The 13,189-nt window shown below is 37.0% G+C and overlaps 2 protein-coding genes across 2 annotated transcripts; both read left to right on the top strand.

Annotated features, from left to right (window-relative positions):
* Positions 1-1,297: 1,297 nt before the first annotated feature.
* Positions 1,298-7,994, top strand: LOC141435257 (uncharacterized). The gene is made up of 5 exons (XM_074097941.1): positions 1,298-1,475; positions 2,499-2,584; positions 3,317-3,391; positions 4,712-4,911; positions 6,675-7,994. The coding sequence occupies exons 1-5, from the start codon at positions 1,437-1,439 to the stop codon at positions 6,974-6,976; spliced, it is 702 nt and encodes a 233-aa protein (XP_073954042.1). The 5' UTR covers positions 1,298-1,436; the 3' UTR covers positions 6,977-7,994.
* A 688-nt stretch (positions 7,995-8,682) lies between these two features.
* On the top strand, positions 8,683-12,798 carry ssp6 (PDZ domain-containing short spindle 6). The gene is made up of 3 exons (XM_074103950.1): positions 8,683-9,775; positions 9,962-10,093; positions 10,888-12,798. Exons 1-3 carry the CDS (start codon positions 9,677-9,679, stop codon positions 12,538-12,540), a joined length of 1,884 nt encoding a protein of 627 aa, XP_073960051.1. The 5' UTR covers positions 8,683-9,676; the 3' UTR covers positions 12,541-12,798.
* Positions 12,799-13,189: the final 391 nt, after the last annotated feature.

Genomic DNA, 13,189 nt, shown 5'->3' with positions numbered 1-13,189 from the left:
AAATGGTACAATAAAAAAATAGTTTTTTTACGGTACCTCCCATAGACGGAAAGTGGGGGTGATTTTTTTTTCTCATCCAACCCTATAGTGTGGGGTATCGTTGGATAGGTCTTTTAAAACCATTAGGGGTTTGCTAAAACGATTTTTCGATTTAGTGATTTGTTTGCGAAATATTCAACTTTAAAGCGCAAATTATCATGAAAATCGAGCGTCCCCCCCCTCTAAAATCTAAACCGGTGGGTGGAAAAATTTTAACAAAATTCAGGACGGTATTAAGTATATTAAATTTTCAAGAAAAACTATAACGGCTAAGTTTGCTTGAGAGTTATTAGTAGTTAAAGAGTAAATAGCAGCCTAAGGTAAAATATACCTAAACTTGGAAGATTCCGTATAAAATACGAAACCCTTAGAAAATATTACTTATTTTTTTCGTAATGGCTACGGAACCCTATTTTGGGCGTGCCCGACATGCTCTTGGCCGGTTTTTTATTGTCTATCGAGGTACAGTCAACGTCAAAAATATCATTTCTGTACCTTGTCGCTTTCAGTCGTTACACAATTTCGTATGGCTTTTCAAACATGACGTTAAATTGACAAGGTACAAAAGTGATCACTTATTTATGACGTTGACTTTACTAATTACTTGAAGTTAGGTATCAAATAGTAGAAAAAAGGTAGTAAATTTTGGTATTTTCTAAATATCAAATATCTCCATTGGTCCGGGGCTGACGCTTAGGTACTTCGAATTGGTAGACAATAACATATATTCGTGGTTTTCGAAGTCGGTTTGATTTTTTTAATATATTTTTTCTATCGATAGTATTTGGAACATAGAGTACAATAAGTATCTGAGTGGAAGAAAATCTTCAAGCTTAAATTATGTCCTTCACAAGTTTTTGAAGTGTGCATGACATATCACACAACTCGTAAACATGTTTGTTATGGGGCTCAATTTACTAATTGTTCAATTACATTATACTAAACAATCGAAAAAGGCAGTTCTAAATACCAAAAGAGAACCAAAATAATATTTTTGACATCAGCCGCACAACCGAACCGCCGTAGCAAACCGAGCCGTAGTTGTTTTTACAACTGACTTTAAACAAGGAGGAGGTTCTATACTTCTCCACCTTACGTTAGTTTTTAAGCGTATGTTATTCCAGACCGTTTAGCAAAGAGACTGCCAGCGAACTATGTCTGAATTTTATTCCCCACTTTTCTTAAAACTTCATAAATCTGCGTTCGCCAACATAGCTTCCTAACTATTTCACGCGGACGCGATGCACGGTACAGCATCGCGTTGTTATGATCATCTACTTACGGCTAATTATATTCATCAGCACTTACGTGTCTAGCTGTTTGCATGCATGTGCTAATAGTGCGCCGACGACTGATCCATTTGATATATAAGCCGGTGCACAGATGTAACAATAATTATGCATACTTTGTACTTGAACATTATGGACGCTCTACTGGTAAGATTTAAAAATTAAGGGGCTGTTTCACCATCCATTGATTAGCGTTAACCGACGGTTAAATGTGATGCTGTCTCCGTATATTCGAACAAAACAAATAGAGACGGCATCACACCTAACCGCTAGTTAACACTAATCAATGGATGGTGAAACAACCCCTAAATGTAATCTTTTATCTAGTTAACATCCATATTTGTACAGCTTGATATTAATGAGATGGGGTTTAGGTGGGACATTTCCATACATTTAGACACTACTTACCTACCTAACCGTAAGTAGTTAACTTATACTTATGAATATAGTAAACCTTATAGTATTAGTAATCCCGCCTTAAAAATATGTTACGCTTTGGTACTAGTAAATAAACAAATCCTTAAAGTAAATGATTTGAGTGTAAAATAATTGTCACATTTGCTAGGGAGAGCTATAGGGTGAGTGCTAAGTGTGCCCTTAAACCAACTCCAAGTTTTATTTCACGGCGAAATTTCCCAATGTGTTCTCGAGACAGTACACTAATTTGTTTAGTTAATTATAATTTGTGTAATATGTCATCATCATCATCATGTCAGCCGAAAGACGTCCACTGCTGGACATAGGCCTCCCCCAAGGCTCTCCACTCAGACCGGTCTTGTGCTTTCCGCATCCACCGCGATCCCGCGATCTTACCTTGGGGGGAAAATGCCTTAGTCGCCACGCTTGGCAGGCGGGTTGGCGACCGCAGTTATATCCGATAGTTCGCGGAGAACGCTGCTGCCCATCCTCCGGTTTATCCCTTAGTCGCCTCTTACGACACCCACGGGAAGAGAGGGGGTGGTGCAATTCTTGACCGACACCACACGGCATGTAATATGTGAAATGCTTGTTTGTGTATCTAGGTGCCCTATAGAAGTTTGTGGCTTTACTCGTATCGTGTCACGTAGAAATCGTCTCAGTTGGCCATTTAGATGCTTCAGTCATATTTGACAGAACATGTTGCCTACAAGTATAGACATTTTATGGTATAAAACAGTCATTATTTTCAAGGTTTTTCTGGGTGTCTTCTGTTTTCCTGTCACATTTGGACAGGAAACTACAAGCCATGCGAATATAACGAATTCGACGAAAGATATGTAAGAACCAATATTATATAGATGTTAATTTAATAAAGTATAGTTTACTCGGTTGACCTAAATCTAGCATTTATTTTTATGATATTCGTTGTGTTTTTAGCGTAAAAGAGTAACAAGCACACACACACACACACACACACAAACACACACGCATACACACAAACTCGCATTTTATAGTACCTACATACTAGTGCAGAAGGATATGTGTCATTAAATATTTGATTGGCAATGTCATTAGAAATAAAGAGGGGCAGTAATGGATTTTCACGTAACATTACAGACTACACTTTCGAGAGGGATTAATAAACGACTTTCAAACCTTTTCTTAGGGTAATGTTGGTACAGTCACCAGCACCAATATCTGACACAACAAGCGTGCATAAATAACTGATACGACTCTATTTCTAGGGCCGGAAGGACGTGTCAGATATTTTTGCACGCTCCGCTGTGGCAGATATTAATGCTGGTGACTGTACTCTTACTAAGCAGGTATTTTATAATAGTCGATTGTATCACAAGGGATCACTGTGCTAAAATGTGTCACACGGGGTGTCGTCACACGGAACATTAACTGGGTATAATCTTCATTATTTGTTGTTTAATTGTCAAAAGAAAAAATACGTGTCTAATATTTTCTGATAATCTGATAGAGTTATTAGATTTTTTTAGGACACTAGCCTATTGCCGGTTTTGGAATGGATGGGATAAAAATATACGTACATATATTTTCAGGTATGTGATTCACGCCACGGTATACCAAATCGGTATAATCACCAACAAATCAGATGAGGAAGTGGCCAACATGACGTAAGTATAGGCATAATAATACAAAACGAAAAATTATTAAAAAAAGAATAAAACCCTTTAAAAAAAGTTTCAACGTAATAAGCTTCAAAAACGAACTTACATACTGACCAGTATTTTAAATGGATTTCCAAGTAAACTACAAATAAAACTGGAAAATGTACCCGGTAATCAGATAAGACGAGTCCTCAAGCGATATTTCCTAACTAAATAAATAGACTACCAAATGTCTACCCTATTGTGCTAAATAATTTTATATTGTTTTAATAATGATAATAATAAAATAATAATGAATTGTATTAAAGCTCTTTAATACCTAAACTAAGATTAGAAGTTAAGCAATGTAATTTGAACAGAAATCATTTTCAGAGAAGTAAACAGTTTACATTTTTTTTTTACAAACTGAACCCCTATTAAACCGGTTTAGAGGTCGAATTTCCAAACATCTCTTCTTAGCGGATCTCTATGACTTTCAAGAAATATGTCTGCCAAATTTAAAGTTTCTGGCTCCAGTAGTTTCGGCTGGGCGATACGTTACGTAATCACCCTATTTTGCCCCTGTAAAGTTGGAAATTAAAAAAAGGCGAACGTATTTTTTATTTCTTCAAATTTGCCTAAATACGTTTTTCGAACGCACCAATATCATAAACGATCAAAGTTCCATACAAACTTTCAACCCCTTTTTGACCCTTTAAAAAGTTTTTTAAAATTCTAGCTTCAAAACGACAGGTTTACATACAAACTTTGAACCTCCATTAAATCCGTTTAGAGGTCGAATTTCAAAAAATCCCTTCTTAGTGGATTTCTATGACCCTCAAGAAATATATCTGCCCAATCGCAAGTTTCGGGCTCCAGTAGTTTCGGCTGGGCGATGAATCAGTCAGGACAAACAATTTTGTATAATTATAGTAGATAGATTAAGTTTACTTTAGTCACCACCCCGTAGGTAAAATTACACTGTCACGTGGCGATTTCTCACCAGTCAAGATTATAAATATCACATTTTTGACGCCAGATTACAGTGTGAGTTAGGAAGAAAGAAGAATATAGTATGTACATGTCATTATCATCACTTAATTTATGTAACATACGTATGTGTGATACTTTCTCAGCCACTTGCTTTATATGGGTAACTACCTAGTATTGCCAACATGATCCAATTTTTCGAAAGTGATTACGATCACGAGCTTGTTATGGCATATTTAACTAAGCATTTAATACAGCTCAAGTTACACCACAGAAGGCCAGCCTAGAGTTATTATGTTACGAATGTACCTCAAAAGATACAGTGAGGTTTTTACAGTTCTTTTTAACTCTTTTCAGGGGAAATCAAGAGTCATTGACCTTCTACCATAACAATGGGACAGCGATGGACTTGAGTGCTATTCCAGCGCCACTAATGACAAATGTGACAGCGCAGAGCATCGTGGGAGTAGCGCCGACGCAAGACGAAAGCTCCGGTGCGAACTTACCCTGGGCGGCCCTGGTGACACCGAAAGAAAATACACCAGCTGAAAAATCAGGTCTAGACGAAAATTACTTAACCCGTTTAAATCGCAACAAATTACCAACTATATGGATGTGCTTCCACTGGATAAGAAGTCATAAATATGTTACTGTGATCCACTCAGTCCGTTTCCGCTTATTATACTTTATTAGTAAAAAGCCTGCATAAGGTAACGGCGCCTATTACCGGGGGTATTAAAATAGACGGCCATCACCGCGGCAATTTAAAATACGCATTTTATAATCAAACCATTAGATTTCTTAAAAAATATATTTTACACGATAAAAGCTTATTTAGTCGACTCACGGATCTATGAGCGCTAGTGTATGTGAATGAATCAAATATCTCCCAATCGTGATTTTCCGAAATGGCACCGACGGAAGAGGATTTGCCATACTAACTCGTGACACCACATGCAGACTCGAATCTTATTTAGTGTTTTACAAAATAGTTATGGCAATTGAACTAATATTATGGTTTTTAAATGGCTTTTTATAGTTTTTTGTACGAGTTCTGAATACTTTTTGTATATTTTTTGGCCCGGAAATACGATTAAAATGGAAAATAAAATACAACGGCGATAGGCGCCATTTTTAACTGTTGATTGTAATACCGTGGTATACCACGGTAATAGTTAAAGTGGTGATTTTGGTTCTTCATGCTTTATTTTTGGTATAAATTATCGTTTATATAACTTGTTACAGTTATTCCAATCTTGATCTATTCACGCTTTTGAAAAACTATTTCCGTGGTATGAAAAGTATTAACAAAACTCTTAATTTTTAACAACTCTTATTTTTTAAATATTGCGATGAAATTTTATATTTACTTACCAGTTATGTAATTTTGGTTACATGCCAAGGATGTAATAAGTATTTTTGATTTGTAATGCAAACACAACTCTATCCTATTGTTTGTATGGGTCGGAATCCGATTTTACAATACTCCAAATTAAGCCAATTAACGATGGTATGATCGCCTAACCCTCGGTAATAGAATGTATGGAAATCTATTACCGACCCATTCAATTGTCTTTGGGTCGGTAATGTGGTTCTTAAAGAAGTACCTATTACCGAGTGACATTTTATTTTTCTGTTAAAATAATTCACATTTAGGGTACCGTAAGTGAAGATTTTTTTGATAAAGTTGTGACTTTTACTCAGCATGCATACATCAAACTATTACTGGTGGCATAAGCATAAAAAATACAGTGGGCTGGATACACTATTCGAATCATACTTTTTTTTTAGTTTTCTCAAAAAAATTGGTGTCCAATATAATATACAGAACCAAAGCCATTACCTTTTTTTAATCCCTCGGTGTTAAGTTCCAAATCATGAGTAGTCGGGTTCCTTTTACCGATGGTAGAAAATTGCTGTTTTTTATACCCTCGGTAATAGAAGCTCAATTCGCGGTAATAGAATCACAGCCTGTCCATTACCATGGTAATAGAAGATTTGGGTATTTTGATTTCAATAATCATTTTATCAAATACTAATAACTAAAGTTCAATAAACGCTCTTAAATAAAAAAAAACTCGTTTGTTAAGGAGCTTTGATGCCCTTAATTTTTGGGACTCATTTGAAAACTTCCTTAAGTATCACGGTAATAGGCGCCGTTACCTTAAGTAGTTTAGTGAGATTAGATTATTATGACCTCTACTTATTCCGTAGGTAGTTCTACCAACAAAATTAAAATGTTACTAACTGATTATGGATCCTGGCTCCGAAATAAAATATTTTAAATTAAATTTTAAATTAGGTTTACCTATAATTTCAGATGTTTCACTTCAATCAGATAATGAAGAAAATTATAGAGGGAACAGAAAATATGACACGGCAGCAGACCTCCCATATATGAAGCTTTTTAGAAGATCTTTGAAAAGTAACGAAAGTGATGCAGGGCCGTCTATCAAAGTGGTCAAGGAAACGGCCCTAATTCCCCCAGCAGCCGGCTTGCAGTCCATAGGACTACCGTCCCTATTGGGGCTTAACAGTAGCCTGGACACAGTGCCCGTGCCAATACCTAATACTTCAATCGTTCGCTACGCCAAAGTGAACACATTGGTCCAATCACCTTGAATTCATTTGAACTTCTTAAAGAAAGTCATTAGTTAAATAACTTCCACAAAGCGTTAATAACTTCAGTTGTAGTACGTCAAGCATAATATTTAAAAATACAGTTAGTTAAATGTTGAGCACGTCGTCAGCTCCAATATTGAGCGTCATAAATATCTTGCTATGTTGACAAATAAGTACCTACCTTGGTTAATTAACTACAACATTATTTTCTTAATGACGCGTCAACCCTGCCAAAGAAATAATTGTGAAGTGAAGTCGTGTATTGTATGTAAAATTGTTGACACTCATTCTCGAACGTCGAGTTCCACAGGCTCTAGGCTACTTTTTATTTAGACAAAGAGTCAGTATAATGTTTCAGTCTGGGACTAACGAGCAGAGCTGTCACTAAATAATATGTGACTCCAAGGCTTAAGTAGCCTATTGATTAACCCGATCGGATTACCATCAACAAAGTTACTAAGTTCAATATCTATTAAAGGATTAGTAACTGAGTACTCATCACTTACAGCAGACTGATAATAAAGACGAACAAAACCCAGTTCCATGACTTTGTGGCAACGCCTCGACACCTTTGACGCTTCAAACAATAGGTAACTAGTAGCTCTTTTCATTTAGATACTCCAGTATTTTGCGCTCTCCTCTCCTTGTGCTTTGTCAGTTTGAGCTAATGAATTCATGACATCAATGCTGGCAAAAAATATCATAAAACAAACCTGTCCAAATAAACAATAATCTACCTACTCATACATTACATATTGATATATTTAAATTATTACATTTTTGGTTTTTAGGGCTCCGTAGCCAAATGGCAAAAAACAGAACCCTTATGGATTCGTCATGTTTGTCTGTTTGTCTGTCCTTCCGTATGTCACAACCACTAATAATAGGTAATTTAGTTTTAGTTTTTCTGTTTGTTTCATAAATATTGTATGTCCGTAATGGACAAACTGTTGTGTCTAAATATGTATAATTTAACATCTTTGTACACAGTTCGACAATAAAATTATTCTTATTCTTATTAACTTTTTTCTGAAACTATAAGAACTATACTGTTGAAACTTGGTATGTAGATGTATTCTGTAAACCGCATTAAGATTTTCACACAAAAATAGAAAAAAAAAACAATTAATTTTGGGGGTTCCCCATACTTAAAACTGAAACTCAACAATTTTTTTTCATCAAACCCATACGTGTGGGGTATCTATGGATAGGTTTTCAAAAATTATATTGAGGTTTGTAATATCATTTTTTTCTAAACTGAATATTTTGCGCGAGAGACACTTCCAAAGTGGTAAAATGTGTGTCCTCCCCTTGTAACTTCTATAATAAGAGAATGATAAAACTAAAAAATATATTATGATGTACATTACCATGCAAACTTCCACCGGGAATTGTTTTGAACGAGATCTAGTAAGTATTTTTTTTAATACGTCATACTTAATTTAAAAAAATACACTATTGTTAAAACATCGATCAAAGTTACAACGAACTACAAGAACTTTTATATTATGTTACCTACTTGCTGCTACGGAACCGTTCATGGGCGAGTCCGACTCGCACTTAGCCGCTTTTTGATTTTATATTATTTTAATTCCATACAAACTGTCACTGCTCCTAATTTCCACATGCCGCGCCGACTCATTTAAATTACTTACCTCTTAGACAAAACGGACTTAGCTTCGGCGTCGACTGTACATTGTACAATATACTAATGTAATCGGAGGCATTGGATTGAAGAAGGTAGGCAAAGAAGAGGTAGGCAAGTGTTTACATAAGATGTGACGTCTGATCATACATATATTTACAAGTTTTAAGGTTAACCAAAGGTTGACTGAATTTAAATAATTATTGAAACGAATAACTAAGGATATAATCGTTCACCTTCGTCCAGAGGAAAAATTATGAAAGTACTTAAGTATAGGTAGGGGTACTTACTTAATACTACCATACCTACTTAATTCGGCGTTTCTTTTTATAGACAAATCATGTCAATCGAGATCAGGCTTAATACAGAATGTTGGGATAAAAATAGCTTGAAACCGTAAATACTCTGAAAGGTTAAAGGTTAGTTTTTCTAATTTTCCAAAAGTTAGTAGTAGAAATTAGTGTTTGAGAAGGTTTGTCGGTGGAACATAAGTAAACTATGAAAAATAGAAAGACAATCAAATTAAATCGAGTATTTGATAAACATGCAGGCAAGTAAATATATGTATGGCAATCCATACTTGAAATGAAAACTGGGAAACGTTAATCTGGTACAGTAAAAATTTGCGGAACCTACCTTCGGACGAATGAAAACAAATAAAAGAAATTCGGACAAACAAATCTCGGGCCATCGACAGATGTAAAAACTTCGTCTAATGCGCATGTGCGAAATCCGTAAACGTTAACCTAGTCCTTCGTACTTTGTTGGAATTCGATTTAGCTCAAATCGAAACAGTTAGTTTATATCTCTATAAAAAAGAGAATACTAAAGATTGTAAAATAAGTTTTAGAAAATCCATGGAGTGGTTACGTTGTCAAATTTTAAATATAAGAGCGCGCTGCGACACGCATGCGTCCTCCATAATGATTTGTCGCACCCCAGCGGAATACAGCATGCTCGGCAAATAACCAAGCGCTCAGTAACAGCGTATACAAACTGAGTTTTATATATTAATATAAATTGAGGATAATAATTAAGCATCGCCTTTAGTAGCCATGAGCTCCCCAAAACTCAGTGAACGATGCCCGAGCAGCATGAGTAATGGCAAGAAACTTTTGAGTAACGAATCTAAAGAGGATTCTTTGGATAACTCGGTAAGTTTTTTTTAAATGATTACCGCCAGTAATGTTTTTGTATTAATCTCAGCAAAATGAAAGGTTAATAATTAAAATATATCCATTACTCGTATGTACCTATCTACTAGCTAGCCAAGTGTCACTTATTGTCCTTATTTATTGCCATTTTATTGATTTGTTTTTTATTTTACTATATTTGACTAGATAAGGGACTCCATGAAATCTGAAAGGGCCGGCAAAAGCGAGGAGGACTGGCGCCGGCGGACGATCATCGTCGAAAAAAAGAACGGCAGCTACGGATTTACGCTGCAAAGCTACGGCATTCATTACAAAAAGGTGTGTAATGTAATGTAATAGGTTAATAGGCTAGTGGTTTGCAAGCGCTGCGCGAACTATTCTAAATACTTAATTCCAGCTAGCATCTGTATGGTATGATTTATAAAATGTAATAGTATGAAGCACAAACTGTAATTGCAAAAGTGTTCATCGAAAACTGCTGAATAATCGTAGTCGGCGGCGCTACAGTAGCAAGAAGGGTTTTAAAGGGTTATTACGATAAAAACAGTAAAATCACTCAATAATGTTTTTAACAGATCACGAAAACTACATCACCGTCCAATGCTGAACACTTTTGCAACTTTTCCCCATAAGAGTTTATTATGGTTCCCTCTACAATCCATATTAATTAATCCTGAGAATTAATCTGATGTTTTCTTGTTAAGTGTGTCACAGCGGATAGGTACTGCCTTTTCGCAAGGAACGTTTGGCAACCTGGCCCTTTACCTACTACGAAGTGCAAAATTCTAACTTCGTGTCTTGCCGTCCCGCTGACGCTTATAATATTTAAAACGAGAGTGAGAGGGACGGTACGATACGAGTTCATTTTCATCATTTTCAACGTTCAAAGGTTGACTGGTAGAGATCTCTTAAAGGGATAAGTTCGCCTTTGTACATATATTTCATTGTTTGACATCTGTGTTTGTTTACTTATTTTGTACAATAAAGAGTTTACATACATACAAACTTGTATGTAAGTACTAACCGGTTTTGGAAAAGCACCTGACAAAAGTGGCACACGCAAGCGAGTCCATGCCTTGCTTGAAATAACAGTTTACTCATATATTTTGCAGGAGCAAGAAATAGAAGTAATAACGTATGTGGACCATGTGGAGGCAGAGGGTGCGGCGTCGGCGGCGGGCATGCGCGAAGGCGACGTGATCCTGGCGGTGAACGGCGCAGACGTGGAGCGGGCCGACCACGCCGCCATAGTCGACGCCATCAACGCCTGCGACGCGCGCATGCGAATGGTTGTTATATTCGAAGACTGCGTCCGCAAAGTTGAACTGCATCTCAAATACATCAACATCCAACGCGCAATACAATCCAAACTACGAGAATTGGAACAACTAACTGTTCGCGAGCGTCAACTCTTTGACTCCAACTGGAAAACTCACAGTCTACCTTCACAAAAGAAAAAGTCTTCCCCATCTGACGTAGCATCCGACAATGAAGAAAACAACGTGACCGATAACGTAAACGGTACCTATTGCAGATCTACACTATCTAGCGAAAATGTCACTGCCGCTAAGCCACCGCAGCCAAGTGTCTTCATGTATCAATATCTGGATACACGTTACGGTGCCTGTATTATTCAGCCCAGCATTCGTACCGGCAGCTTTGTAATCACTGTAGGTTCTCCTAGAAATAGACGAGACTGTCATCACTACGTAGTAAAAACTCCAAATGAATGCCATAGAGCTTCTGAGAATCATAACTCGAACAATGAATACAAATCAAGTGGGAAACATTCGAAATCTCAAAGAAACAGCCATAGCCACAGTTGCACCCCCTGCATGCCGGCGTACAATAACCAAGACGCCAATAGCCTGGAGGCCTATGATTTAGCTAGTCCTTGCTGCGACCCGAATTGTGTGCCCAATTCTAGAAAGAAAATACGACGTAAAAAAGAATGCTCCAAGGAACATAAACGTAAAGAAAAATGCCAACAAGTTGATAAATCAACGCAAAAGCCTGATGGTTACGCGAACTCGCGAACAAAGAAGGTATGCCCATCGGGTCACTGTTCTAGTCGGTATCGATACCTGGCCACCGAATCCACACAGACTAGCCAATGCAGTCTACAATCCTATGCGACTAGCAATGCAACTGCGCCGTGCGGCGATAATTCTGTCTCCAGTTACAGTACCTCTTTGAGCAGTGACACTCTTTTCTGGGACAACGATCGATCTGAAACGAAATCGTCACCGAAAATACAATACCAGAGCTCTCATCAACATGTGAAGCCGAAATCTTGGGATAACTTGACCACAAAAGCATTTGGCGGTTACGGTTTCGGTTATGGATACTTGGATACGAGTGCTAAACAAGCTAACCGCTCTAAGAGTCACGGCCGCAGTCACAGCGGTCGAAGCACGCAGAGCCACCACGAGTATCAACATCAAACCCAAGATAAGCATACTCATCGCCAGGCTGCGACGCCCCATCACTACTCTACTTACGGCAGAAGCCACAGCCACTGCGCACCAACGAAATCAACCGAGAGTCTCATTGTGGTGCCTAAGTACCAGTTGGAGAGCAGTGGCTCAGAATCTCGCTTGGCCTGCGATTGTGCGGAGTCCGTCGAGTATTACCGCAGAGTTAAGCCGACTAAGAGTCCTGCTGGTGACTCCCATACCGGCTACTATTCTCAGCATTTTATTTACCCTACGCACTCATATAAGAAAAAGGAATCCAATGTGAGCTCGGAAATAACTAGACTATAAGTAAAATACGAAATTTTAAAAATATTAAATTTTTCTAGTTCTAAATATAAAGTAAACCTTAGTAGTGAAAAGGTTATTGTGTAAGTAAGATAGAAATGTATTAAGGTTTGAATATTCCTACATACTTATCTACCTACAGCATTTATCTATTCTATCTTTAATATGCTGAAACAGATGATGTACTCGTGTAGGTACCTAGTTAATATTATACATAATTGTTTTTCACCAGTTGTTTAAATTCTAAATAAAAAAAGTCATAGTAAGTACCTAAATGCTAATTTATTTGTAGTTGAATTAATTCATTTGCATTCCTACCTAGATTTCCTCCGGCAGCTATAATAAATGACGTAACGTTTTCGAAGAATTAGATTAAAATTGCGTTTCTGCATTGTAGTAGATTTATGTAGCGGAGCGGGGTTGTATTTTTTTTAGAAAAGCTATCGTAGTTTTAAGTGTTAGCTTATGAGTGACTTTGTTGTCTATCTGTCTGTCTGTCCGTTTTGTCTGTCAAGACTCTTTTTCTCAGGACCGCATGGAGATATCAAGCTGAAATAAATATCAAACACATACCTACTCAGGTTTTGAAGTAATAAAAAAATCAAACTTCTAAGTCAACGCAATCAAAAAAGACATTAAAAAATTGGTCAAG

This window comes from Choristoneura fumiferana, chromosome Z (genome assembly GCF_025370935.1).
Source record: "Choristoneura fumiferana chromosome Z, NRCan_CFum_1, whole genome shotgun sequence".
NCBI classification, from domain to species: domain Eukaryota; kingdom Metazoa; phylum Arthropoda; class Insecta; order Lepidoptera; family Tortricidae; genus Choristoneura; species Choristoneura fumiferana.
The sequence above is the reverse complement of the archived record's forward strand: the minus strand, read 5'-3'. Positions and strand labels throughout refer to the sequence as shown.

What these genes read in the sequence shown, in the direction of transcription:
- LOC141435257 (XM_074097941.1), top strand. Translation starts at nt 1,437, where the DNA reads ATGCATACTTTGTACTTGAACATTATGGACGCTCTACTG. An exon ending in ACATTATGGACGCTCTACTG is followed by an intron (nt 1,476 to 2,498) that starts GTAAGATTTAAA and finishes ATTATTTTCAAG; the next exon opens with GTTTTTCTGGGTGTCTTCTG. An exon ending in GAGGAAGTGGCCAACATGAC is followed by an intron (nt 3,392 to 4,711) that starts GTAAGTATAGGC and finishes AACTCTTTTCAG; the next exon opens with GGGAAATCAAGAGTCATTGA.
- ssp6 (XM_074103950.1), top strand. Translation starts at nt 9,677, where the DNA reads ATGAGCTCCCCAAAACTCAGTGAACGATGCCCGAGCAGCATGAGTAAT. An exon ending in AGGATTCTTTGGATAACTCG is followed by an intron (nt 9,776 to 9,961) that starts GTAAGTTTTTTT and finishes ATATTTGACTAG; the next exon opens with ATAAGGGACTCCATGAAATC. An exon ending in ACGGCATTCATTACAAAAAG is followed by an intron (nt 10,094 to 10,887) that starts GTGTGTAATGTA and finishes TATATTTTGCAG; the next exon opens with GAGCAAGAAATAGAAGTAAT.